We start from the raw sequence: 27,862 nt of genomic DNA on the forward strand, positions 1-27,862 counted from the left end.
AGTGATATCACAGGCCCCATGTGAGCGGATTGCAACACATGCAGCTGCCTGGAGAGAGGGAGCCGGTGTCCTACGTCAGAGCCGCCGCCGCCGCCGCCGCGGAGCCGCCGCCGGGGAGGAGCAGCCGCTGCCGCCCAGGACTGGGCCTTTAGGTGAGACAGGGGAGGGAAAGGCCAGTGACCTATCCGGCGGGCCGCGCGGGGCGGGGAGAGGAGGGCCTTTCGGGGGTAGCAAGGAAGGGGGCCGCTCTGCCCCAGCGGCGGCGCTAACTCTGTGGTCTTGGTGTCTCCGGGCCCCGCCGGGCCGCTCTAGGGAGGAGGAGGCGAGAAGATGGCGGACGACCCCAGTGCTGCCGACAGGAACGTGGAGATCTGGAAGATCAAGAAGCTCATTAAGAGCTTGGAGGCGGCCCGCGGGTGAGCGCCGCGTCCGGCCCCCCCGTGCCCTCTTGGATCCCGGACCCCTCAGGATGGCCGCCCCCGCGCCGCATGGCCGGATGAGGAGAACCCGGCACTAGCCAACTCCCGCCTTCTGGACCTCTGGGTAGTAGCCTCTGACTCAGGGGCGAGGGTCGGAGCTGTTGGCCGGAGAAGGGGTCTTTCCCCCACTTGGGGGTAAGGGGCCTGCGCTCCCTGGGCTCAGACCATGCGACCCCCCCCCTCGTGATAAGCCACTACTACTTTTGTACCCCTCTCAGGCCCTTAAGACCTGCTCCTCACTCTTCAGGCTCCAGGTGCTGACACCAGACTCGACTGCTTTGGGGGAAAAGTACTTGGCTTTCCTTTCCGAACGTCCTTCCCTGGTTTCCTCCCATCACGTTCTTCAGCCAGGCCTTATTAAAATGGCCTCCCCCTCTTGGACTTTAAGGCCCGGGTGAAGTTTGGATGGGGCGAGAAGGAGAGGTGGACAGAGACATCCTCATTCTAGCTCCTTATGATTTCTGAGGGTCTCCCACCTCTCCCAGGATGAGTTCCTTCAAGTCCTCTAATTATCCTGGAGCTTCCTGGTTTCTAGCTGTTCCAGGACCCGCCTATAAACTGAAAATGCCAACGTGTGCGGCATGGGGGGGGTGGGGACTGCTTTTGGTTGACAAACCTATATGTGTATATCCAGGAGAATTCCGGATAGTGGGACTGTTTGATATAGGCCATAATAATAGAGTTCCTGTTGACCTTCCGGTGGAACTTTTATGATATCACTGTAGAGGGTGCTTGTTGAAATTCAGAACTGAATTAAGTGAACTTCTTGTCTCCTGTTTTAAGTTTTAGTAAGAAACTGTAGGTGTATCCATTCTGAGAAGAGTAAACTAGATTAAGATTAGCCTTTTTTTTTCTTTTTTTTTAATATTGCTCATTTGAGGAAGGTGCCAGAGTATTCCTGTTTCCTCACTTCCTGACTTTCCCAGTCATAGAAAGTTTTTACTTACCGGAAGTGGCCCCTAAAAGTCTGTGCATTCTTAGATTAGCATAGTGGTTTTGTCCCAGGACTTTGGAAAGTTGATTTCAGCACAAGAATCTGGTTTTCAGCTCATGCTTGTCATTGGCATTGCATTTGCAGTGATAGGATGAATATCAGATTTGCTTATTAATTTTTAAGGGAATTTGTACCACAATAGAAGAAAAAAAAGAATTCCCAAAATGTAAAAGAGTAATGTAGGTCATGAGCCATTATGATGCTAAGTACTTTTTTGTCACTAGGATTTTCTGTCATGTTACTTGAAGCCTTCAGTTGTATATTGATTTTTGTAGATTGTTGTTTAAAGTATTTGTTCTCTTTGTTTGGAGGAAGGTTCACATTATATTTTCTGAAGCAGTCTAAAATATGAATTTATTACTAATCGGCCTGTTGTCTGAGTGAAGTAACATTGATAATGCTGCTTAATAAGTAACAATATTCCTTTCTATTCTTTGATGAAGAAAGCTTATTCTTAAATTTGTTCCTAAGCATGTCACCTAGCCATTTGAAAGTTATAAGCATCTCCTTTTAAAGGTTTGAAGGCTTTACCTCTTTGTTGGTAAAGTTTGAAGCATGCTAAAAAATGAAGCTATTAGGCACAGCTCTTCTTCCAAGTGATAGTTTGAACATTTTAGACATGATTAAACTGTCTAAAATAGTAGGGACTCTTCCTCTAAACAATGTGATTAATGATCATGTCCTGTTTGCTTCTAGTCAGGCTTTGGTTGCATCTTGATTCCATGAAAACTTAAAATCTTAGCCATTTCTCATGTTGGTTAGGGAGTCAAGTTTGTTCTGTGACTCACAAGGTTCCTGGTATATGTCATTTTCTCTTGGGAAACAAAAAGATTGTATTTTCAATTCTTTTTTGTGTTAAAGTCAAACTCTAGTTTTTCATAGTGTATATAGAGAAATGTTTTTCTTCTTTACCTAAAATTAAATATTTTAGGAGTAATTGTAATGAGCTTTAAAGACAAACTGAGTCAATCCATGTGTGCTGGTGTATGCGGGGCTACTGTGTAGCTTTCAGGAGAAAATGGGTTGTGTTAGAGCATGTTTATTAGTACAAGACAGTGAAATTTAGAGGTGGGTTAACAGAATGTAAAAATGACTTCTCCAGCGGTATAGAATTCTGAACATGAGAATCAGGAATTAGTTCATTTTTAACATTTCTTTCTAAGGTATGAGTGTTATTCTGAAATTTAGATAATAAATGATTATCTTTTGATATATGACCTAAATGTAGTGTAGCTTAAAAAGAACCACCTGCAAAATGATACATTAGAACAGAATGAGGTATCTAGATAAAATAATTTATTGAGCACTTAGTATATTACACTGTTATAAACAATACATTGTATCATTCACAACAATAAATACTGCCACCATTTGATAGACAAGGAAACAGACTGAGAAATTAGATAACTTGCTGTCCATAATGTCATAGAGTGATAATGTATAATAATCCAGCACTTGAACCAGTGTGCTCTACTGGATATATTTTATGTTTTCCAAAGTATGAAAGTCTGGATTTATCCAACATAATCTGAACTATAACAGACTGTGTTATGCCTGTGGAAGAACATGTATAAAGGCGACATTTCTGAAATGGGAAACTTTGCTAACATTCTCATAGTATTATACTTAATCTGATTTTTTTTAAGTTGGGTGGAACATACTTTATTTTGGTTTTATATAAGTATGATTGAATGTTAGTCTATATTGACAAGTAAAATAACCAGCCAGCTCTTTTGCTAAGCATAAGCCTCACTTAAAGTTGATGGTAGGTTTTCCCTACTTAGGATTGTTCCTGGTATATTCTTCACAGTTGGCGTATGAGGACAAATGTGTACATAGCCTGGGAATAGGGCCATGTGAATTGAACCGTCCTTGATTTCAAATAAGGAACTAAAGCAGGTGAACATGTCACAAGAAAGTTAGGTACAGATTTCTGGTTGTTTTTTCTGGTTGTTTCCCCTGATGTTTTCTGAGCAAGCAAGAGGTAGCCCCAGAAATGGTGTTGGAAGCTTTATAGTTTATATAATAAAATAACCAAAGCCTCATCTAATCAAAGGTCATGAGAAATGTGACAAGGAAAAATATGGTGTTAGTTTGGGTTATGTCTGTAGGTCTTAGAATATTTTTCACTTATCTTCATGAAGAAATCTTGTATGTTTCAAGTATAAACTTATTGAGGCATAATTTGAATAACATGTTAAATGTGTCTTAGTACCTTCCCCAAGTTGACATTGATTCATCATCACCTAGTTGATAAAGTGAATACTTCCAAATCACTGAATTTTGGGTACTTCTTTTATTTATTTATTTATTATTCCTCAGTATTCTTGGAGAGCTGATTTTTAACTAAAGAATACATGCATAGCATGCATAAGGCCCTGGGTTTGATACAATCCCCAGCACTGCCAAAAATTATAATACCCTTTAAGGGATACCTTGTAATCTTTCATATAGATAACTGAACAATTCAGTGTTTGGGTTTTTGTTTATTTGTTTGTTTGTGCTGGGGATTGAACCCAGGGGTGCTAAATCACTGACCCACATTCCCAGCCCTTTTAATTTTTTGAGACAGGGTCTAGCTAAGTCCTTAGGGCCTCACTAAGTTGCTGAGATTGGTCTCAAATTGTGGAACTCCTGCCTCAGCCTCCCAAGCTGCTGGGATCAGGTTTTTAAAGAAGTTTTTGTTGTTTTGTGGTGGGGATTGATACACGCAGAGGATCAATCCTCCCACCTCAGCCTCTTTGAGTCGCTGCACCACCACACCTGGCTTAACAAAGACTTCAGCTCTTCCTTTTGTACCCTAGAATCTCTGAGATTACAAGCGAGAGGACTTTTCTATCCTTGGTTCTTGCTCCTTCCATCTTCCACCCCCATCTCTGATAAGATAAAAGACCATTGAGAGAAAACTCAACAATTAGAATGTTTAAAAGTTTCTCCAAAAAAGATGAGACTTCAGTGGCCCCAGCTACCTATTCGACCTATGGCAAGTTATTCTTTCAAAGCTTTGGTTTTCACGCTTAACTATGAACAATATCTTGGATTAGGTGGTAACAGTCAATGTGATATGGGTTTAAAAGTCAAATACTACATTTATCCCATAGAGTGTTCTGCAAATGTTAATTCTCTCCTTTGTGTACACAAATACTGAGCCTTTAGAAATAGAAGCCAGGTACAGTTGCACAAGCCTGTAATCCCAGCTACTCAGGAGGCTAAGGACTGAGGATTGTAAGTTTGAGGCCTGCTCTGGCTGCTTAGTGAGACCTTGTCTTTAAAAGGACTAGAGTTAAGTGCCGCGGCATGCCTGTTCAAAGCCAGCCCTAGCAACTTAGGCCCTAAGCAACTCAATAAGACCCTGTCTTAAAATACACAAAAGGTCTGAGGGGTATGACTCAGTGGTTAAGTGCCCCTGGGCACTCAACCCCTAATGGGTGGGGAGGTCTAGGGATGTGGCTGAGTGGTAGATCACCCCTTGGTTCATTTCCCAGAACCAGAAAAAAAATCTAAAAGAATTGTTAAGGGATAAGGATACAAATACCACCAACAGATCTGAGCCATGAGAAAAGAGGTGATAAAGGGAAGAGAGAAATCAGAGTATATATAATGGGATGTGTTGGTATTCCTCAGTGTTCACAAGTGTCATATAAGCTTCCTGTCTCAACTTAGAACTAGTTGTAACAGCTGTAGTATTCTGGCTTGGTGTTCTGTGCATTATGGACTTAGGGAACAATCACTCTTTGAATTTCAAGTCTTGACAAACTTCTCATTGTAATAGCAGATACACTTATCCTTCCAGGGAAGGATGGCATTCTCTGAACACACTCCTAGGTAAAGCAAGAATAACTGATTAGAATACCATTTAAACCAGAGTACATTATAGGTTACAAGTTTGTCCTGCCCCCTGCCTCTACCATTTGGATCCTTGGGGGGGGCTGTTTTTCTCCAAATTTGGGATTGAAGATATGCTCAGCATAGACCCCCTATCCTGGAAAAATGTGTGGTTGTAAAAAAAAAAAAAAAAAAAAAAAATTTAAGATTTGCAGGACTAAATGGTCTTAGATCCTATTTGAAGAATAGGAAGGACAGAAGTTTCTTCTGAGTTCAGTCTATTCAGCCTATTCTCTAGTGATCTCAGAATAGAACCTTCTCCTGGGATACATTCTATAGCTGTCTCTCCATTTTTCAGCCTACTATCTTAGGGTAAGAAGTTGATCTTCTAATTTCTCCTTTAGAAAAAATTATCATAGTCAAAAGGTTCTTTTTCCTGCTATGTCTAGGTTTGACTTTGTAGTGCTGGGGATCAAGCCCAGGATTTTGACACAGGGCCTCACTAAGTTGCTGAGGCTGGCTTTGAACTTGGAATCCTCCTGCCTTGACCTCCCTAGGATTATAGGCATGCTCTACCAAGCCCAGCACTATAATTGTATTCTTACTACTGACCAGTGAACCAACAGGATTCATCAAACACCTGCTCTGAGTTGGGCTAGACATTTTGAAAGAAGTGTGTAATAAAATGAGAACATGGTCAGCTACACATCCCTATAATAATGATATAGCCAGTATATGTTGAAGAGGTTTAGTATAAGCAGATGATTAGGATCTTGAATGAGGTGTTAAACATTGTAAAAAAGGAAAAGAGACTGTGTAACTACTTAGGCAAAATTTAACAATTTCCTAGGCAAGGCAAGTGTCAAAGAATGTTACTTAGATGTTAGTATTATTGGATTGATACAGTGTCTTTGATACAGCAGTAAAGTAGAGCTATACCTGATCTGCAACTTTAAAATTGTAATTCATTCTTTTTTGGTCCTAGGGGTGTACCCAGAGCTGCTTGCTAATAATATTAGCACATGTTCTACCATTGAGCACACCCCCAGCCCTTTTTTATTTTGAGAAAGGATCTAAGTTGCCCAAGCTGGCCATGAATTTGTGATCCTTCTGCCTCAGCCTTCTGAGTAACTTGGATTACAGACATGTGCCACTGTGCCTGGTACTAATGTTTCTGATATTTTTACTGAAGAGCTTTGGTTCTGATATTTGTGGTATTTTAGGGTCTAACTCTGGTTGAGCAAGATAGACCCCCAGGAAAGATGCAGATTTAGAGATTTAGCTTGAGATGTGTTTTTGTGCTGGGAATTGAACTCTGCACATGCCAAGTGCACATTGTACCACTAAGCTACACCCACAGCCCTGAGATACATTTTTTTTTTTTTTTTTTTTTTTTTTTTTTTTTTTTTTTTTTAGTTTTTAGTTTTTGGCGGACACAACATCTTTGTATGTGGTGCCGAGGATCAAACCCGGGCCACACGCATGCCAGGCGAGTGTGCTACCTCTTGAGCCACATCCCCAGCCCCCTGAGAGAGATTATTTTCATCAAGTAATAAAACTACTTTTCCAGGGGCTGGGGATGTGGCTCAAGAGGTAGCGCACTCGCCTGGCATGCGTGCGGCCCGGGTTCGATCCTCAGCACCACATACCAACAAAGATGTTGTGTCTGCCGAGAACTAAAAAATAAATATTAAAAATTCTCTCTCTCCTCTCTCACTCTCTTAAAAAAAAAAAAAGAACTACTTTTCCAAAGATAAGTAAATGAGCCAGGTGTGGTGTACATGCCTATAATCCCAGTGGCATGGAGGCTGAAGCAGGAGGATTGCAAGTTCAAAGCTAGCATCTGCAACAGCAAACCCCTAAGCAACTTAGACTGTTTCAAAATCTAAAAAGGCCTGGGGATGTAGCTCAGTGTTTTAGCACCCCTGGGTTCAATCCCTAAGGGTTGGGGGGATAAATAAATGAGTAGCATACATTTTTGACTCCTTATAACAGGTGTATGAGGGAAGATATTGCTGTTTCATGGTTGGAGAATATGAAGTATAGAAAGAGTAGGTAGTTGCCTAGTATCACAGCCTAGTAAGAGGCAGTGTCATATTCTATTCCTGATTTTCCAGTTTCAAAGCCTGTGCTTCTACTCCCTATCCCTCTTTGTCAGGTATTTCTTTTGCTGAATGGAAACATCCTCCCATTCTCTTTTGAAAGGAGGACTTTTGTCTAAAGAGATTTATAATTTTCTAGAGGGAGCAGGTGTGCTGAGATTCAGGAACAAGACAAAAGGAAAACAGGCATGCCATTTGTACATCTTCCTTAGAAAGAACTTGGGTACCAAACATGTTTACTCTTAATGAGCATTGGTGATGAGGGAAATAACTTGTGGCTGCACTGGATGTTTATTTGTATATATATTTTTTTCTTTTAATATTTATTTTTTAGTTATCGGCGGACACAACATCTTTGTTTTGTATGTGGTGCTGAGGATTGAACCCGGGCCGCACGCATGCCAGGCGAGCATGCTACCGCTTGAGCCACATCCCCAGCCCCATTATTTGTATATTAAAAAGGTGATTAATGAGAAGGCTGTGACTTTGGGTTTATTTGAAAAGTACTTCGGTAGTGGTCCAGAAAAATACTTTATGGGCTGGGGTCGTGGCTCAGTGGTTGAGCGCTTGCCTTACGTGCCTGAGGCACTAGGTTTGATCCTCAGCACCACATAAATAAATAAAACAAAGATATAGGGTCCATCTACAACTTAAAAAAATGTTTAAAAAAAAATATATGACTCTATCATAGGGTCCAGTGTAGAACTCTGGTAGTAAGTCCCTAATGTTGCTGGTGATTGCTGTTTCCTGGCTTTGCACTGTTGTGAGAAAACTAAAGGAAATTTTCAGCTTCTGCTGCTCCCTGGTGGAATATTCTACTAGTTTACTTTTATGAAGTTCTTTTAGTAAATGCCTATAACTATAGAAAAAGTAATACTCTACCAGATGTTACATTTTTATTTTAGATGACTGAGTAATTTTTGTGCTTTTGAGGGTAAAACACTAAAATGGTATTTGCAAACTTTCTGCTGAAATACTGGGAAATTTGAGCTATTCTGTACCTGAGACAGAAGGCTGCTTTAATGTTTCAGTAAGTTCAAATCTTGATATTTCTGGTCAATTTACAAACCAATTTCAGATAACTGGAACGGAAACAGAATACTCCCTTCTACATGCTATTTTAACCAAGTTGTTTTTATAAAAGGCAGCCCCATCTACCTCCTGACCTTCCGCATTGATGATTGCAGAATAGGGGTGGGGTGACATTATAGTGAGAATTCGCAAAATAAAAAAACACTGTTAGAAGTGATGGTTTGAGCTTTTTAATGAAGCAAATCTGGGGACTGAGTTATTTTTAAGGCACGTGTGTGTTCCTTTGCATGGAATAGAGGCGGGGTTGTTTTTTATGACCCGTTCTCACTATGTTGCTTGAGTTTGCCTTGAACTTGCAGTCCTCCTATCTCAGCTTCTGGAAGAGCTGGGATTATAGGAATGCACCACCATGGAGTGGCAGACTTTTAATTGATGTTTTATTTGGTAGTTAGGCTAAATTTCTGGGGTCTGCTTTATAAAACAGTATATAGAGAGCTGGGGATGTAGCTTAATGGTAGCGTGCTTGCCTAGCACGTGTAAGGCACTGGGTTTGATCCTCAGCACCACATAAAAATAAATAAAATAAAGGTATTGTGTCCATCTACAAATAAAAATACCTAAAAAGGAAAAAGTTTATAGAGAAGACCCTAGTTTTGTTAGGAATTTTTTATTCCTCAAATTTTTAAGCACCATTATGTCCTAAAATTTCTGCTGTCGAGAAGCTTATGTAGATACAGTATGATCAGTGTTTCTTCTGGTTTTTTTGTTTTGTTTTGTTTTGTTTTGTTTATACAGGGAGTTGAACCCAAAGGCTCTCAACCTCTGAGCCATATCCCCAGTATTTGATTTTTTTTTTTTTTTTTTTTTTTTGAGACAGGATCTCACTAGGTTGCTTAGGACCTCATTAAATTGCAGGAGCTGGCCTGCCTCAGCCTCCCATTTTGCTGGGATTACAGGCATGGATTGCTGTGCCTGATGCAATGTATTTTTTCATTCTTTGATACTTGATGGAAAAGAAAACAGATATGAGGCTTCTTTGAAGTGACTGATGCACAAATAGAAGTTAACAGGACCTTGGTTATATCAAAATACTGAGCTCAAGCCACAAATGTAGAATAAGGACACTGAAGATTTTATAGCTATTTTAAAGGAAAGGAATCTCTTGTTCTCCCATCCCGTAAAGGTAGCTACTATCTACCACAAAGTCAACTCTTACCTCTTTCTTTGGGCTTACCCAAATTCAGATAAGACTTCAGCACCACCTGACATTACTCTCCTCCTCCCATTTCTAGTTGTGCAGTAATATTTCTTTTTTTACTTTTACTGTTACCATGCTGGGTGAGGTAGGTAAAGAGTTAGAGCTTCATCATTGTCATTTAGTGATCTTCTGGTATCTGCTTGCTATTCAAGATATAAAATTGACAAACACACACATATTTGTGATGGGGTATTGGGGATTTAACCCATGGGTACTTTACCACTGAGCAATAACCCAGTCCTTTTTATTTTTAGACAGGGTCTCACTGAGTTGCTGAGGCTAGCCTTGAATTTGTGATCCTCCTGCCTCAGCCTCCCAAGTTGTTAGGGTTTCAGGTATGCATGCACCACTGCACCAAACCTTGTTTTTCTCTTTTGCATTATTGATGATTAAACTCAAGACCTCATGTATTCCAGGCAAGCACTCTGCTACTAAGCTCCACCCTGCCTTTTTAAATTTTTTTGTTTTGAGAACAGGGTCTTGCTAAGTTATCTAGAGGTTGCCTTCAAAGCTGGGATTGCAGGTATGCACAACCATGCCTGACCTTCATGACCTTGTGAAATAAGTAGATACAGAGACCCACAGAGATTTATATGATTTGCTTTAGGTCACAGAATAACAATAGGAGTGCTGGGGCTGTAGCTCAGTGGTGGAGCACCTCCTTCGCACACATGTGAGGCACTGGGTTTGGTCCTCAGCACCACATAAAAATAAATAAATATATTGTGTCATCTACAACTAAAAATAACAATAGGACGTGAGCCTGAATATTCATGATTCTAAAACCTGTATTCCTCCTAGTCTGTTCCCATATTTAACCTATATCTTGATTGTCTTGGTTTAAAAGTTTAAACTTAGTTTTGCACAATTTGGAAAAGAGGTAAAAAGATAGAAAACCTACAGTGAATCAAATAAGGACGACTTGAAAATGGAGTAGAAGTTGGAGGGGAATTGATTGATTTTTGTTTTGAGTTGAGCTTTGTGGGACAGGAGTAAATGTGAGTTTGGAAGAGGGAATGGTGAAAACCTTGTTCATCCATATCCTAGGCACAACCAAATTATTGAACATTGGAATGAAAGCTTCTTAAGGTGCCTCTGCTCTAATTTTTTTTTTTAAAGAGAGAGTGAGAGAGAGAATTTTTAATATTTATTTTTTAGTTCTCAGCGGACACAACATCTTTGTTGGTATGTGGTGCTGAGGATCGAACCCGGGCCGCACGCATTCCAGGCGAGCGCGCTACCGCTTGAGCCACATCCCCAGCCCTCTGCTCTAATTTTTAATTTGGGATTTGGGTAAGGAGTCTGAAATGTTCCTGGTCCCTAACCTGAGAGTAATTCTGTTATTTAGATTTGATGAATTGGTTGGTATGATGTTTGGTGGGGCATGGGTGTTCTGGCTGGTAAAAGTCAAGCATCTCTCAGCTATTATTCAGTGTGACTATGTTATATATAGATAGGGTATCTTACTTTGTGCTGCTATAACAGAATACTACAGACTGGATAAATTATAAAGAAGAAAAACTTGTTTCCCCTAGTTCTGGAATCTGAGAAGTCCCAAATCAAAATACTGTCAAGTTTGGTTGTCTAGGAAGGGTCCTCCAAGGTGGTGCCTTGAGTGCTTGGCATCCATGGGGACAGAGTTTCCCAACACATGGATTTTGGAGCACATACTCAATCCATAGCACAGGGTAAGTGCAGTATAGGTAAGTTCTTTGAGTTCCTCTTAAAGTGAGTATAGTGCTCCTGGAGGCTCTTTGCCTTTGGCAGATTATCCAATACTAGGAGGTACAGAAAAAAGCCATCTTTTTTTAATATGAGGAATTGAACCAAGAGGCCCTTACCCACTGAGCCAAATCCCCAGCCTGAAATTTTTTATTTTGAGACAAGATCTTTCCAAGTTGCTGAGGCTGGCTTTGACCTTGCAGCCTTTCTGCCTCAGCCTCCTGGGTTGCTGGGATTACAGGTGTGTGCTACTGCACTCAGTGGAACAGTAATTCTTGATCCTAGTTCTTCATTGGAAAATTGAGACTCTTTTTTTTAAAATACTTTTATTTATTCTGTTTATATGTGGTGCTGAGAATGGAACCCATGTGCTAGGCAAGCACTCTACCACTGAGCCACGACCCAAGCCCCCCGAGACTCTTATCCACAATTACCACCCCACTCAAATTTTACCTTTTTTGTTATTGATTTTGTTTTGTGTATGTGGTGCTGGGGATCAGCCCCATGCATACTAGACAAGTACTTTACTTCTGTGCTGCATCCCTAGCCACACTTTGCTTTTTAAGAAAGCTCTTCGTAGATTCTGGGGTTCTGGTACAAACTGATCAGTGTTTAAGTTTGTAGGAATCACATTTTTCTTTTTCACTTACCTTTCTAAAGTGTTCTTGAGAATCAGTAAGATGATGGGTATTGATCAGATCTTTTTAGGTAAAAAGGTAATTAGATTTTGTTTGCCTGTTGCTCTTTTGTCTGTATATCTCAGTCCAGAGACTGAGACCTTGAGAGGCCTAAAGTTACTCAAACACCTCCCTGCATCCAGTGTGACCCAGGATTTGCTCAGATTGCTTTGAATTTTCTTCCTTAGAGATCTTTTGATCCTGGCAGTTAAGTTACCATCTAAATGTTTTCCCTGTCCACAGTGCTCAGGGATCATGAATCCTTGGATGAGTGATTGGTGGTACTACCCTATCCTCCTATCTTGGGAAGAGAAACTTTTCCTTATCAACATCCTCTTCTTGAGAGTGCAGCTATTTAAATCTTTTTTTCCTTCCTGAATTTTGTTTCAGGTTTTGGTTTTTGTTTCAATTTATTTTGCCTAGTTGTGATTACTTTCTATATTTATTTTCAAATACTTCTTCCTGTTTTCCACTATTTGATTTTTTAGAAATTAATCCTCTGGATGTGGCATTGATTAAAATTTCTTTGATAAGGGTACCCCTAAACCAATGAGAAAAAGAAGGAATCTGAGAGCAGGGGCCCCTGGGAGCTTTGTGTGACATTTCATTATATGTTGTGTCATGTTTCGTAAAAGGTTTTACTACCTGCATGTGAGTCATTGCTGTACCCCATGATTCACTGACTTCTTGGTGAGAGTCTTTGGATTTTGGAAAAGAAAAATAATGACAGCAGAAAATGGAGGAAAATTTAAGGTTGCAGTTTGCCTTTGTAGCAAGCAGCTCTGTAGAGCTTTATGTATTTCTCCTCTGAGAGGTATTGGCTCTACTCGAAATATTAAGCTTCCTTGACTTTATTTTTGTGTTTACACAAACTGGTCAAACAACTTTGATTGGTTTGCCTGGGGGATAAGAGCATGTTTATCTTGTTTGAAAATTTTCCTAAAATTTTTAATCTTCTTGTATTAAAACAAAAACATAAACAGTAGATGTTACTAAAATAGCCTTTAAATTTTAAAAGAAGCCATATATTTAATAATCTGCATTTCTCCTCCCAGTCAATGTCTTATAATAAAGGTGAATTCAGAAACTTTAAGGTTTTCAACACAGAGAGTAGGGAGAGGCATGCAGAGAAAGTAATGAAAGATAGTTTTGTGCCTAAAATTCAAAATTCTGAGAGTCCAAGACTTTAGCAACTTGGTAAAAACCTACCAAACAAAAAAGTTCTTATTAGTTACATTTCTGAATCCATTTTAAAAATGGAATCTATAACAAGATCATGTCCTTAGGTGTATTCACTACTTTGTCCTCTCTGAAATGTTAATTGGATGCGAGTATATGGCCTCCCAACTGTATTATATAGTAAAGTTGCTTAATGGATGTTTATCTTCTTAACCTATCTGCAGTAGGAAGTAAATAGCTGCTTATCTTTTTTTTTTTTTTTTTTTTTTTAAGTTGATAGAACCCAGTGCCTCACACTAGCCAGGCAAGTGTACTACCACTGAGCCCCAGCCCTAATAGCTGCTTATTATCTAAGATCTTTGCTGTGCACTCCATATCATTATCTTGCTTTAAGGATTGCCTTTAGGCATTTTTGGGTTCACTCAGTTAATTTGTCCCAACCTTCTCTTTAGCCTGAAAGTTTCCAATCCTTTGCGGTTTGGTGCCTGTTCTCACCTCATCTCTTAGCCTTCACCCCTGCCATTCTTAGAGCCCCTTCTCATTCCATTCCTTATTGATTGCCTCTTTGCCAGTTCCATCTCCTAGGAAACTACTTTGTAAATCAGAGAACGTTTGCTTTAAAAAAAAAAAAAAAACTGAGCCCTTAAGAAAGAATTCCCTTGGTCCCTACAGTTTCCAAGAGCCCCTAGGGTGGTAATGTATACCCCCTTTAGAATCTTTTATCAGAAAACAATCACAAGCCAGTAAAAGCTGGTATTAAAACTTTTTTTGTCTTCATTTTGCCATCTTGTATATTTTCATGTTCTTGTGTGTATAAGTTGACATAGAAAATACGTGCAGTCTAGACTGGTTTGGTTGTTGTTGCTGTTGTTTAGGTGTTGGGGATTGAACCTAAGCTTCACCCATGCCAGGCATACACTCTAACACTGAGCTACTTACTCCTCCAGCTCCCAGACCAGACTTTTTTGGTACTGGGAATTGAACCAGGGGTACTTTAGCACTGAACTACATCCCTTTTTATTATTTTGAGATAGGGCCTCTCTCAGTTTCTGAGGCTAGCTTTAAACTTTATCCTCCTGCCTCAGCCTCCCAAGTCACTGGGATTACATCACCCTACCCAGTGATGTCATGGTCCCCAGACCATTTTTTTGTTTGTTTGTTTTTGTTTTCAGTACCATAGATTGAACTCAGGGGCACTCAACCACTGAGTCACATCCCCAGCCCTATTTTGTATTTTATTTAGAAACAGTGTCTCACTTAATTGCTTAGCACCTTGATTTTGCTGAGGCTGGCTTTGAACTCGAGATCTCCCCAAACCACTGGGATTACAGGAATGCACCACTGTGCCTGTCTCCGAATCATTTTTTTAGGTTAAATTTGCTTATTCAATATTTCCAGCCTCTCAGCAAATTCCTTTTCTACTCCTTAGTCTACAGAGTTTTACATAAAACTACAGAAAGGTATTTTTGGCAATTTGGTTTTAGAAGCATACCAAGTGTGATGATAGCTGAAGCTGTTTATCATAAATTTCCTTGATTCCCTGGTTTGGCTGGAATACTTGCTCCCATATCCAAGGGGTGGCAGCAAAGTACACACCATGCTCTCCACATTTACTGGCTTTTATCCAATTCGTAGTTTATTGGGAAATTTTTCATAAAGTTTATTATAAACAAGCCTTCTTGGTTTTAAGCAAACACTGCTGGTTTTGGAGATGTTGCTTGAACTCACAATCTGGGAGTAACCATTTTTGATAGTGAAAAGGATTTGATAAGCAAATTGCCTGCTTGTAAATAAAACTCTGTCTAGAGGACTTGTAGACTTTACTGCTAGGAAAAAACATCCTGGGCAAGGTCTTCTGGAAATGCAATCCCTTTTGAGGGAAGGAGGGTAATTTGGGATGGAACTCGGGGGGCACTGAGCCACATCCCCAGCCCTATTTTGTATTTTATTTAGAAACATAGGGTCTTACTGAGTTGCTTAGCACCTTTTTTTTTGCTGAGTGTGACCTTGAACTTGCAATCTTTCTGCCTCAGCCTCCCAAATTGCTGGGATTACAGGTGTAGCCACTGTGCCCAGCTGCAGTAATAAAGTTAAATAAGGGAGCCTGCCATGGCATGGCTGTTTCAGAGGCCAAGGCAGGAGAATCATAAATTCAAGGTCAGCCTGTGCAATTTAGCAAGACCCTCTCGGAATAAAAAACAATAAAGAGCTGGAGATGTAACTCAGTGGTAGAGTACCTGGGTTCAGTCCACAGAACTGTTTAAAAAAGGAGAGCCAGGCGTGGTGGTGCACACCCATAATCCCAGCAGTTTGGAAGGCTGAGATTGATGATTGTAAATTCAGATTCAGCCTCAGTAATTTAACTAGGCCCTAAGTAACTCAATGAGACCCTATCTCAAAAGGGATGGAGGGGTGCAGCTCAAGGGATGTGGTTGAGTGCCTCTAGGTTCAATCCCCAGTAACAACAACAACAAAAAAAAGTTTGCTTTTTGTTTTTATTCCCCTTACCACTCACAGTCCCTCTTCTTTTTATTTATCATTTTTTTAATATTTATTTTTTAGTTGTAGTTGGACACAACACCCTTGTTTTATTTATTTATTTTTATGTGGTGCTGAGGATCGAACCCAGGACCTCACATGCGCTAGTCGAGTGCTCTACCACTGAGCCACAACCCCAGCCCTCTCTTCTCTTAGTCACTTTCCATGTAAGCTCATTTGACTTGATGGTCCTAACTTTGTAAATTTTTTCTTGCCAGCTTCCACTGGATTCTGGATATGTGAAATTCTCTCAAGACTGGCATATTAGGCTACTGTGAAAATACACAAGCTCAGTAATTAGTGATAAAGCTTAAACATTTTGGCAGTCTTCCCAATTTAATGTGTCGATTTGACCCCACCAATTCCCCCATGACACTAATAATTATATAAGTATGAAACTCGCTATAGTCTTTAAGGACCTGATCTATAAGGATCTCAAGAAGTAACTTTCTTATAGACTCACACTCAAGTATCACAGTTTGTAAAATGATGTCACAATTTTTTAAAATATTTATATTTTTAGTTGTAGTTGGACACAATACCTTTGTTTTATTTATTTTTATGTGGTGCTGAGGACGAACCCAGGGCCTCACACAAGCTAGGCCCTGAGGGCTGCTCTACCACTGAGCCACAACACAACCCCAGCCCATATTGTCACATTTTTTAACATGCTTTGGGTTCATATCAGATCAGACTTGATTCCTTGAAAGTGTAAATCCTCTCAGTTTATACTAATAGCTATTGTGATAAATAAAGTTAGCCTCTTTTTCTGGTCAGGGCAGCTTTGGGAATTAATTTTCAATGTAATATAGTTTTCTTTATATACAGCATTGGTAATTTAATGAGCACATTTCTCAGGAAAACACACTTTGAGGGGCTGGGATTGTGGCTCAGAGGTACAGCGCTCGCCTAGCATGGGTGAGGCATTGGGTTCAATCCTCAGCACCACATAAATATAAAATAAAGACATTGTGTCCACCCATAACTAAAAAATAAATATTAAAAAAAACTGACTTTTCTAGACTAAGCTGTAAAGTTAAAAGACTTTAAAAAAAAGAGCAATGTCTTATGTACTGTTGTTTTTCCATAGTTTTTTTTGTTTTGTTTTGTTTTTAGTTGGACACAATACTTTTATTTTGTTTACTTATTTTTATGTGGTACTGAGGATCAAACCCAGGGCCTTGCATGTGCTAGGCAAGCACACCACCACTGAGCCACATCCCCAGCCTTTAAATAATCTTTAGTTGTCAATGGGCCTTTATTTTATTTATTTATATGTAGTGCTGAGAATGGAACCCAGTGCCTCACACATGGTAGGCAAGCATTCTACCACTGAGCCACCAACCCATCCCCCCCATATATATATTCTTTAATGGTAATTTTATTAAGATTTAAATTTACATGCCATAAAACTTATCCCCTTTAAAATTCTCAGTACACTAATCTTTCAAAGTTATGCAACCATCACCATTAATTTTAAAATATTTCCATCAACCTGGAAATAAACAACATACACATACTTTAACAATCACACCCTGTTCCTTCCTCTCCCCATCCCTGGCAACCACTAATCTACTTTCTGTATCTAGATTGCCTATTCTGGACATTACATATTTAAATAGAACTGTACAATATGTGATCTTTTGTGACTGGTTTTACTTATTATAATGTAAATAAAATCATATTGGGTTTTTGCTGCTGAATAACAATCCATTGTAATTTTTTATTTTTTATAGTTGTAGAATGCCTTTATTTTGTTAATTTTTTATATGGTGCTAGGCAAGCGCTTTGCCACTGAGCCCCAGCCCCAACCTATAATCCATTGTATTTTATACCACATTTTGTTTATCCACTCATTCTTCAGATTTGTGGATTTCTACTTTTTTACTGTTAAGAGTAATGCCTCAGGGCTGGGGATATAGCTCAGTTGGTAAGAGTGCTTGCTTCACATGCCCAAGGCTCTGGGTTCAATCCTCAGCACCAAAAAAAAAAAAAAAAAAAAAAAAAAAAAAGTAATGCCTCAGTGATCTTTCAAGCACAAATTTTTGTGTGTCACATATGTTTTCTTTTCTCTTAGGTATTTGCCTATGAATGGAATGGCTAGGTCATATGTTATCTATGTTTAAACTCTTTTTTTTTCTTCAAAACTCATTTTTTAAAAAATATTTATTTTTTAAGTTTAGATGGACACAACACAATGCCTTTATTTTTATGTGTATGGTGCTGAGGATTGAACCCGGGTCCCACCCATGCTAGGCGAGCGCTCTACTGCTGAGCCACTATGTTTAAACTCTTAAAGAACTGCCAGACTGTTTTCCAAAAGGATCATACTAGTTTATATCATTTATATCTGTGATAAGGGTTTCAGTTTCTCCATTAACCAGTATCTTTTTTTAGTAGCAGGGATTGAACCCAGGGGCACTTAACCACTGAGCCACATCCCCAGCCCTCTTGTTGTTGTTGTTGATGTTGTTGTTTGTTTTGATCATACACATGTTAAGAGTAATGCCTCAGGGCTGGGGATATAGCTCAGATGGTAGAGTGCTTTCCTCACATGCACAAGGCTCTGGGTTCAATGGTTTGCAAATATTTTCTCCCATTTCATAGTTTTGTCTTTTCACTTTCTTTCTTTTGGTCTCATAGTTTGGATAGTTGTGTAAATTCTAGTGCTGTCATCAAAGCACTTAGGGTGCTAAGTCATTGTTTAAAAATGTTCAAGGCAAGCTTGGAATTTAAAGGATAATAATAAGTGGAATTTTGTCTAGACTTTGGAAAGACTTATTGTACTGTCCTGGCATAGTGTCTCCCACTGAAAAGCCCCAGATTCTAAGTCTCTGCCATGCAAAGGCCTACTTATAGCTTCTTTCTTCATCTTCGGGGAAATAAGTTGTTTGCCAAGCATCCCCTTTAAATGCCTTCCTCACATGGCTAATCTTACTCAGTATGCATTCAAATAATTAAACACTTTCAGTGCGAGCCAGTATATTACTAGTATAGTCCTTGTCACATTGAGAATAACATTTCTATTATTACTTAAGGGCAGCTCACCCTAACTTGTGTAAATTCTGCTTTAGTGGTCTTTGAACCTCTAATGAGTTATTCTTTCTTTCACAGCAATGGCACCAGCATGATATCATTGATCATTCCTCCCAAAGACCAGATTTCACGAGTGGCAAAAATGTTAGCAGATGAGTTTGGAACTGCATCTAACATTAAGTCACGAGTAAACCGCCTTTCAGTCCTGGGAGCCATTACATCTGTACAACAAAGACTCAAACTTTATAACAAAGGTAATCTGGAACTGGATCATTTTGTTCTCTGCTTTATCTTAGTTGCATCTTCCACTCGGATTCTGACATGGTGATTTATTCACTAAGGTTTCCTGCAGCCAGCCGTCAACAATGTCTCCATAGCATTGCTGTTTAACTTTTTATTTATAGAAAGTTAACTTTACTTGAAGGAATAAATTCTAGTGAAATACCTCAGGAGAATTTTTAAATTTAGGAGAGAATTCTGAGAGATTTAAGGATATTTCTGCTTTATTTAAATTTTTTACTGGAAACATTTAAAGTAGAGAAATTGTTTGTTATTTGCAGTACCTCCAAATGGTCTGGTTGTTTACTGTGGAACAATTGTAACAGAAGAAGGAAAGGAAAAGAAAGTCAACATTGATTTTGAACCTTTCAAACCAATTAATACGTCATTGTATTTGTGTGACAACAAATTCCACACAGAGGTAAGAGTTTGAACACTTGGGTTGTTTCCACTGTTTGCCCTTTATAAGTGATGTTACTATGACCATTCATGTACTGGTTTTTGTGTGACCATGTTCTCATTTTACTTCATTCTATATCTAAGAATGGAACTGCTGGGTCATGTAGTAACTGTATCAAACCTTTTTTTTTTTTTTTTTTTTGAAAAGTTGTTAGTTTTCCAAACCATGATGGGAAATAATGGTACATTTTACACAGCTGGCTATTTTTAAAAAATAAAATAACTCACATTTATTATGACACTAGTCATTCTTCATGTTCAAAGAATGTGCTAACCTGGAGAACTAATTAGAGATAAAGAAATAATTGGCTGGTTAATCTTTCTCTCCTCCTATTTACAGTGATAACTTGCCTATGTTCTCTATATGCTCAATTTTCAGCTGGCAAGTTATAATTTTTAATAATGGAAGTTTTTATGTTGTTTGTTTTTTCCTTTACATTTCCCCATGAAACTTTTGAGTGACAGAGCTGCCATAAGATGAACTTTAATGGTGGAAAGGAAACCTCATTAGAGTGACCTAAATCAGTCAACAGTAGAACAATCAGGAATTCACAGCTGGCTCCCAGTTTATTCTCTTTCCTTTCATTGACCTAGGGAAAAATCTCTACAGTGGAATTAGAACTGACATTTGTCAACACTGTTTACAATAGATGGTTTTTGCTAACTTGACAGGAAGTCCGGTTCCAGTTGAATCTTGTTTGACTGCATAGATGATCCAGACTTTTTTTTCTTAGATACCACAGTCTCCTTCTGGAAGAGGCTTTGTTGAAGAGATTCTTAGCCACTCTGTCACTTTTACCTGTATCTGGGTTGATGAAAGCAGATTTTTATTGATTTAAATAGTATATGCTACTTATGTTGTCTGCCTCCTAATTAATTTTTTTAAATCTCAGTTTCTCTTAAGACACTGTTTAATCTTACTGGCTTTTCATATTTTGGCTATAACTGATATGATATCAATAACTAGAAATGATTGAGGTATGTTGATGTTGCAATTTGTGTCCAGTTTAATAAGGTAATTATACATTCTTATAAAGAGTAATTAGCATGCAGAAGGCTCTGAGTTCAATTCTGGAGGAATTAATAATAATAATAAAATCTTTCTTGATAAGCAAATTTGTTGAAAACCTTAATTAAGCTAACAGACATGATTATGATAATACAAGGCTATTTTTGTTTGGGGGTATTGGGGGTTGAACCCAGGACATTGTGCATGCTGTACATGCTCTCTACCACTAAGATAAAACCCTAGCCTATTTTTAGCGTGCAGTATTCATGTCTTAATGCTAATTATTAAGCATGGTGTGGTTGAAAATAGATTCTTAGTTGGTTAATTTGCTTCCCAGACATTCCTTTGAAGGAACTATTTTCTTCCTTAGTTAAAATGGAATGGATAATAATTCCTTATTTCTAAGTAGATTGCTATCTGGCAATTAGTGATTACAAGGCCTGTAGTTTTCAAAAATCCATTGTGAAGATCAGGTACAGTGGCACGCTGCTGTATTCCTGGCTACTCTGGAGGCTGAGGCAAGAGGATTACAAATTCAAGGCCTATCTTTAACAATTTTAAAAAATAAAAAGGACTGGGATGTTGCTCAGTGGTAGAACACCCTTGGGCTAAGTCTCCAGTGCTTGGGAGTGGGGTAAGGAATTCACCATGCAAACATATCTTATGTGGGCTCTAGGACTATATAAACATTTTTTCTTCAGAGAAATAGAAATAGGACATTTAATACTAACCCAGAAGTTTTCTGCATTAAATTCAGAATTGTTAGCCTTGAAACTATTTTGAAATTGTTTCCAGATAATATTAATGTTGCCCAAGACCACAGGAATTAAACATTTCAAAACTAGAAGATATTTTTAAAGATTGTTCATGAGTTTTGTGCTTATGTACTTCTGCTTTGGAGTTGATGGTACAGTATCGTCTTATTTGTTACAATAGATCAAGAACTCTGCTTTTGGGGTTTGGGATATATGTAACTCTGGTGGATAGCTTGTTTATTAGCATGTGTAAGACCCTGGGTTTCGTCCCTAGCACTGCTCCCAGAAAAAAATAAAAATAAAGTCCAACTTTTGGAAGGTAGATTTAAATGTTAGTGTTCCACAAACTATCTAAATGAAATCAAGGAATAGGAAGAAGTTGAAGTTATAACCCTTGAGTTTGGATTTTGGATGGATTTTTGTTGTTTTCTTCTCTCTCTCTCTCTCTCTCTCTCTCTCTCTCTCTCTCTCTCCCCTCTCTTTTTTTTTTTTTAATTGTTGTTTTTGTTTGTTTTATTGGTACTGCGTATTGAACAGGGATGCTTAACCCCGGAGCCACATCCCCAGCCCTTTTTTATATTTTATTTAGATGCAGGGTCCCACTGAGTTTATAGCACCTCAGCCTCCCAAGCTCCTGGGATTTACAGGCATGTGCCACCTTGCCTTTCCTTTTTATGTGTGTGTGTCAGGGGGTAAAGTACATAAAAAATTATTATGCCAGGCACAGTGCCACATGCCTGTAATCCCAGTGGCTCTGGAGACTTGAGATAGGATGATCATGAGTTCAAAGTCAGCCTCAGCAAAAGCGAGGTTCTGAGCAACTCAGAGAGACCCTGTCTCAAAATAAAATACAAAATATATTGGTTGGGATGTAGCCAAGTGCTCCTGGGTTCAATCCCTGGTAACCCAAAATAATTTAAAAATTGAATTAAATTTATCATAACTATTTTAAGTGTACAGTCCAGTGGTATTAAATACATTCATGTTATTCAACCATTACTACCATCCATCTCCAAAGTCCTTTTCATCATGTAAAACTCTATAAACAATAAACAAGAAATGACTCCCTATTCCCCTCTTCTCTGCAGTCCCTGGCAACCACCATTTTACATAAGTTACATATTTATAGCTGAAGTCTACAAATTATTCCATAAAATGGTTTTACCACAGTATTTATACGATAGCAAGTTGGGTAAAAGGGCTCATATGTTCTCCTAGGTTTTGTATTGACCTTAGCAAAGCTATAGAGTTTATTATGTGATACTTATGTTTGTTTTTCAGGCTCTTACAGCACTACTTTCAGATGACAGCAAATTTGGCTTCATTGTAATAGATGGCAGTGGTGCACTTTTTGGCACACTCCAAGGAAACACAAGAGAAGTCCTGCACAAATTCACTGTGGATCTCCCAAAGAAACATGGTAATGCATGAGCCCTTTAACTTTGTGTCTAGCAAGAAAGTCATTTTTTTTCTTTTACTTTCACTTTTTGTGTTTGGATAACTTCTCAATAATCACCCTTTTGTGTCATAGGTAGAGGAGGTCAGTCAGCCTTGCGTTTTGCCCGTTTAAGAATGGAAAAACGACATAACTATGTTCGGAAAGTAGCAGAGACTGCTGTGCAGCTGTTTATTTCTGGGGACAAAGTGAATGTGGCTGGTCTCGTTTTAGCTGGATCAGCTGACTTTAAAACTGAACTAAGTCAATCTGATATGTTTGATCAGGTAAGTGAAAAATAGATGGATCAATTTTTATGTAAGTCTCTAAGTAGGAATAGGTAAGTCCTCTGTATTTACCCTGGGACATGCATATCTTTTTGAATTTACAGAAATATTTCCCTGGCTTTAAAAAACCTTGCTATGAGAGCTAGAGGTGTAGCTCAGTGGTAGAGTGCTTGCCTAGCATCCATGAGGCCCTAGGTTCAATCTTGTAGCACTGCAAAGGAAAGAAAAAGAAAAAAAAAAAAACTTAGCTCTGAATTAAACAGTAACAGGTTTATAGGCATTTATTTTAAAATGCCTCATTCTCTTCTGGATACTTTCTCTGTTGAAATCATTTTTAGGCAGATTGCCATAATTAGCTTTAAAATGGTTTGATTTCAGAGAAACTAGCAGCTCTTTTTTTTTTTTTTTTTTTTGCTGAGTTATAACTGCAATTAAATCAAGTAGTGAAACTCAGCTGTATGACAGACAGACTTTTAAGACCAAAGCATTGCCAGGTGTGGTGATGCACGCCTATAATCCTAGCAGCTCCAGAGGCTGAAGCTAGAGGATCTAGAGTTCAAAGCCAGCCTCAATAACTTAGTAAAGCCCTGGGCAACTCAGCAAGACCCTGTCTCTAAATAAAATACAAAAAAAAAAGGGTTTTGGATATGGCCCAGTGTTTGAGTGCCCTGGATTCAATGCCTGGTACCCCCAAAAAAGGATCAAAGCATTTAAATTCAGAGGATCTTTTGGTTTGTGATAGGGGTTCAGAAGTGAGAGCTGGGGGTGGGGCTGAGGCTCACTTAAAATTTTTTTTTTTTATATTTTTTTTATTTTTTTAAGTGAAAGAGCTAGCAAGGCACAGTGGTACGTACCTGTGAGGAGGCTGAGGCAGGAGGATAGGAAGTTCAAAGCCAGTTTCAGAAACTTAGCAAGGCCTGTCTCAAAATAAAAAGGGCTGGGAATGTGGCTGAGAGGTTGAGCTCCTCTGAGTATTTTGAAGTGCTAATGTTTTTGTTTTTGTTTTTAATTGTATCAGAGGTTGCAATCAAAAGTTTTAAAATTAGTTGATATATCCTATGGTGGTGAAAATGGATTCAACCAAGCTATTGAGTTATCTACTGAAGTCCTCTCCAACGTGAAATTCATTCAAGAGAAGAAATTAATAGGTATCAATGAAATGCAACTATTTTGCTCATTATATTTGTGTGTAAATGTAGGTACGTACATAACTGTATGTATGAAGAGGCACTGAAAATATAGAAGGTTTACCATTTTCATAAAATTTTCTGCCTTCATGGAATCATTTTTAATCTTCCTTAGTTGTTAGGTCTAATGAGTGTTTGTAGCTACAAGAGAAAATGTAATATATAATCATCCCTGAGTATCTGCAGAAGATTCACAATCTTGAATCTTCATGAATGTTCAAGTCCTTTATATAAAATGTGGTTTAGTATTTGCATATAATCTACACACACCCTCCTGTATACTTTAAATTATCTCTAGATTATTATGTATAATAACCACTACAACATAAATACTATGTAAATAATTGTTATGCTATATATTGTTTAGGGAACAATGTCGAGAAAAGGTGTATGTGTTCAGTACAGATGCATCCATCATAGACCTAAGTACATAATACACATAAGCAAGTGTAACTTTTTTCTTGAATATTTTTGATCTGAAGTTCATTGAATTTGTGGATAGTCAACCAACTGTATGTTTTATTGTCCTGTCTCTAATCCACAGGACGATACTTTGATGAAATTAGTCAGGACACAGGCAAGTACTGCTTTGGTGTTGAAGATACATTAAAGGCTTTGGAAATGGGCGCTGTAGAGATTCTAATAGTCTATGAAAATCTGGATATAATGAGATACGTTCTTCATTGCCAAGGCACAGAAGGTAAGAAAACTAGAAAATAAGATTGTTATTTGTTACTTTCTTGTGTATACTGGAAATCTGGGGTGGGCATTTGGGGACATGTGGCTGATTTCAGAAGCAACCAGAAGGCAGTTGTATGTACCACTCTCTTTTGGTTGTTTGATATGTCTTTATGGTAGAAGTAGTATACCTGGTAGATGCTGAGTGCATGCTAAACTCTGTAGGAAAGAAGGTTAATACAATGAGTCCAGGAGACGTTTTCTCATCTCATGTCACAGGGCTCATACCTATTAATACATGAGAGCCAGATTAACAAGTTCTTTTTGTTGTTGTTGTTGTTTCCTTTTAATACTACAGAGGAGAAAATTCTCTATTTAACTCCAGAACAAGAGAAGGATAAATCTCATTTCACAGACAAAGAGGTATGTGATTGTTTTCTTTGGTGATAAATGCAAGGAAGCACAGACTCTCAGCCTTGAGAGACCAAACCTCATACTAGTTAGGGAGTCAGCAGGAAGGGGTCAGCTTCTATTTGCCGTGCACTGATCTGATTCCAAGGAAGGGGGCCTAGGAATGGTTACTGCAGATCTTTTTAAGTAATTAAGCAGTCAGGAAAACATTGTTGTTATCCTTGAAATAATTTGAATAGTTTCTGCTATCTGTGAACCTATACTGCTTTCTTTGCTTTTATCAGTTCCTCCACTGCAATGGCTTCTCTGCATTTGATGTAAATGTATCACCAGTTTAAAATTCTGAGTTGGAGGACTTGGTCCTTTATGAAGCTGCTCCCAAAAGCATTTGTGGCATGCTTCTTCTGGGGTGTGAATGAGTGAGCAACAGCATGACTTCTGGAATCAACAGTAGGAATCATAAGTTGAAGAATTTGTTAATGTTTCATTAAAGGGTAGAGCCTGAGAAGTATTAAAGTAATCAGAATTTCTCTGCTATTTCAGTTCTGTTACCAGAAACCAGAATTCACTTTATTTTACACACATTTTATACATATGCATAATGAGTAGGAGAATTAGAGTGTTGGAAAGGGGGATTGAGAGGGTTAAGATGAACTTCATTGTGTATAATTTTTTTGTTTCTCATGGTCGCATCTATAGACGGGGCAGGAACATGAGCTGATTGAGAGCATGCCCCTCTTGGAATGGTTTGCTAACAACTATAAAAAATTTGGAGCTACATTGGAAATTGTCACAGATAAGTCACAAGAAGGATCCCAATTTGTGAAAGGATTTGGTGGAATTGGAGGTGAGTAGCAAATCAGCAAATATAACTTAAAACAAGGGTTTCAGGCCAGGGCCTCTCCTGGATTAAGTAATTTCAGATAAAGTGTACTCATGATCTACTTGAGGCAGGTGGCTACACAACGTGATTTGGATTTTTTTCCCCCCTCCATTACTGGGGAATGAACCAAGGGGCTCACGCAGCCCTTTTTATTTTGAGATGAAGTTTAAGTTATCAATGCAGACTTTAAACTGGGCAGTCCTTCCTCAGCCTCCCAAGTCAATAGGAATACAGGTGTGCACCACCACACCCAGCTGGAACAATTTTAGTCAGTCACTCTTTGCTTTCTATAATTCTGCAAATGAATGGACTTCCCTTATAGAGCAACCCCTCCCTATTCCATGAACATTGGTACTTACCCTTTGATTTTTTTTCTCTAGGTATCTTGCGGTACCGAGTAGATTTCCAGGGAATGGAATACCAAGGAGGAGACGATGAATTTTTTGACCTTGATGACTACTAGGTAGTCGACATGGGTCCGGCAAAATGTGCCTCACCCTCCAGCATCCAACCCAAGGAGCATACCCGTGGTGGAATCTAAACAGATCCCTGCCTTACAATTGGAACATTTCTAGAACTTAATCCATGAGCATTGGATACTGAAAAGAAAACCGAAACAAAACCAGACCCAACCCTGTACATTGGTTTGTCATGGTGTCAGCGCAGCAGCCTGCAACTAAGTTCCTAAATGCCACTTTGGACTAATTTAAAAAGAATCCCAGTTTTTACTTTTACTCGATGGTGAAATTGGTTGCTCTTGTATTTTATGAAAAAAAATGATTTTTTTAACCTTCATACATAGAAGCAAAATACTTTAACTGCTGTAAACCTTCAAAAGTTAATAGAAGCGAGATCATACTGGTTTGTTTCTTATTTTGATTGGAGAAAAATTAAATTGCTGCATTTCGCAGTGACCCATTTACATGGCATTCTCAGCTTAGACTGCATAAGAAGAAATACATGTGGTGAAATGTTGGAACCATTTCTCTCTTGGTCTCTGTTTAATGTTGAAAGGGTGAGCTAATAGGAGGCAGTTTCAACCTCACTTCCACACACCCCCTCCCCAAACTGTCAGTTTCAAGGATGCAGATTGCATTGTAAAGTCAAACTGACTCATGAAGCATTGAGGCCAGTGCACTGTTTACTTTCATCTGTTTGGCAGACACATTTGTGCCCAATGTTCGGGAGCCCTTTGTATCATTTACTTTAACAAGGGTCCCCATAAACCTAGCCTACTAGAAATCAGTTTGGGATGGATATGGTGGGGCTTCTGTGCTATTTGCTGGGATTGGGAGAAATAAAACAAACAATTTTAGTGGAAGCAAAGAAATTTAAAGATTATTTTATTTTGCTTGGGTCTACCCTTGGTAAAAAGGGAGGTGGTCGTGTTTCCTTGTGTTGGGTGGCATGAGATTATGTGAATGTTTTTTTTTTTTTTTTTTTAATGAACTGCAAGATTTTTCACCAGGACGACAGACAAGACATGTATGACTGTGCATGTAATTATAAACCCCTAGTGGGGTTTGAGCATCTGTTTCAAATGTGGGACTTAAAAGCACCTCTCAGATGAGAAATTATGGGAGGAGGGTGGGAAGGGAAGGGGTGGGAAGGGATGGGACACAGCTTCTAGCACGATG

General features: G+C 38.8%; 1 protein-coding gene and 1 long non-coding RNA gene across 3 annotated transcripts in view; one reads left to right on the forward strand and one right to left on the reverse strand.

Moving 5' to 3' along the window:
- On the forward strand, window positions 1-27,209 carry ETF1 (eukaryotic translation termination factor 1). The gene is made up of 11 exons (XM_081309555.1): window positions 1-152; window positions 313-416; window positions 18,921-19,096; window positions 19,403-19,542; window positions 22,626-22,764; window positions 22,876-23,066; window positions 24,085-24,214; window positions 24,798-24,953; window positions 25,290-25,354; window positions 26,042-26,189; window positions 26,606-27,209. The coding sequence occupies exons 2-11, from the start codon at window positions 331-333 to the stop codon at window positions 26,686-26,688; spliced, it is 1,314 nt and encodes a 437-aa protein (XP_081165681.1). The 5' UTR covers window positions 1-152; window positions 313-330; the 3' UTR covers window positions 26,689-27,209.
- Window positions 19,549-27,862, reverse strand: part of LOC308657709 — a 24,775-nt gene continuing 16,461 nt past the window's right edge. For both annotated transcript variants that reach the window (XR_014024039.1, XR_014024040.1), the window contains exon 5: window positions 19,549-20,385. This is a non-coding gene — a long non-coding RNA (uncharacterized lncRNA). The remainder of the gene's footprint in view (window positions 20,386-27,862) is intronic.

This window comes from Spermophilus citellus (genome assembly GCF_964194105.1).
Source record: "Spermophilus citellus genome assembly, chromosome: 1".
Lineage (NCBI taxonomy): Eukaryota > Metazoa > Chordata > Mammalia > Rodentia > Sciuridae > Spermophilus > Spermophilus citellus.

Excerpts from the sequence above, each read along its gene's own strand:
- ETF1 (XM_081309555.1), top strand. The coding sequence starts at position 331 with ATGGCGGACGACCCCAGTGCTGCCGACAGGAACGTGGAGATCTGGAAG. Across the intron at positions 22,765-22,875 it reads GGATCTCCCAAAGAAACATG|GTAGAGGAGGTCAGTCAGCC; the intron begins GTAATGCATGAG and ends TTTGTGTCATAG. Across the intron at positions 23,067-24,084 it reads AATCTGATATGTTTGATCAG|AGGTTGCAATCAAAAGTTTT; the intron begins GTAAGTGAAAAA and ends TAATTGTATCAG.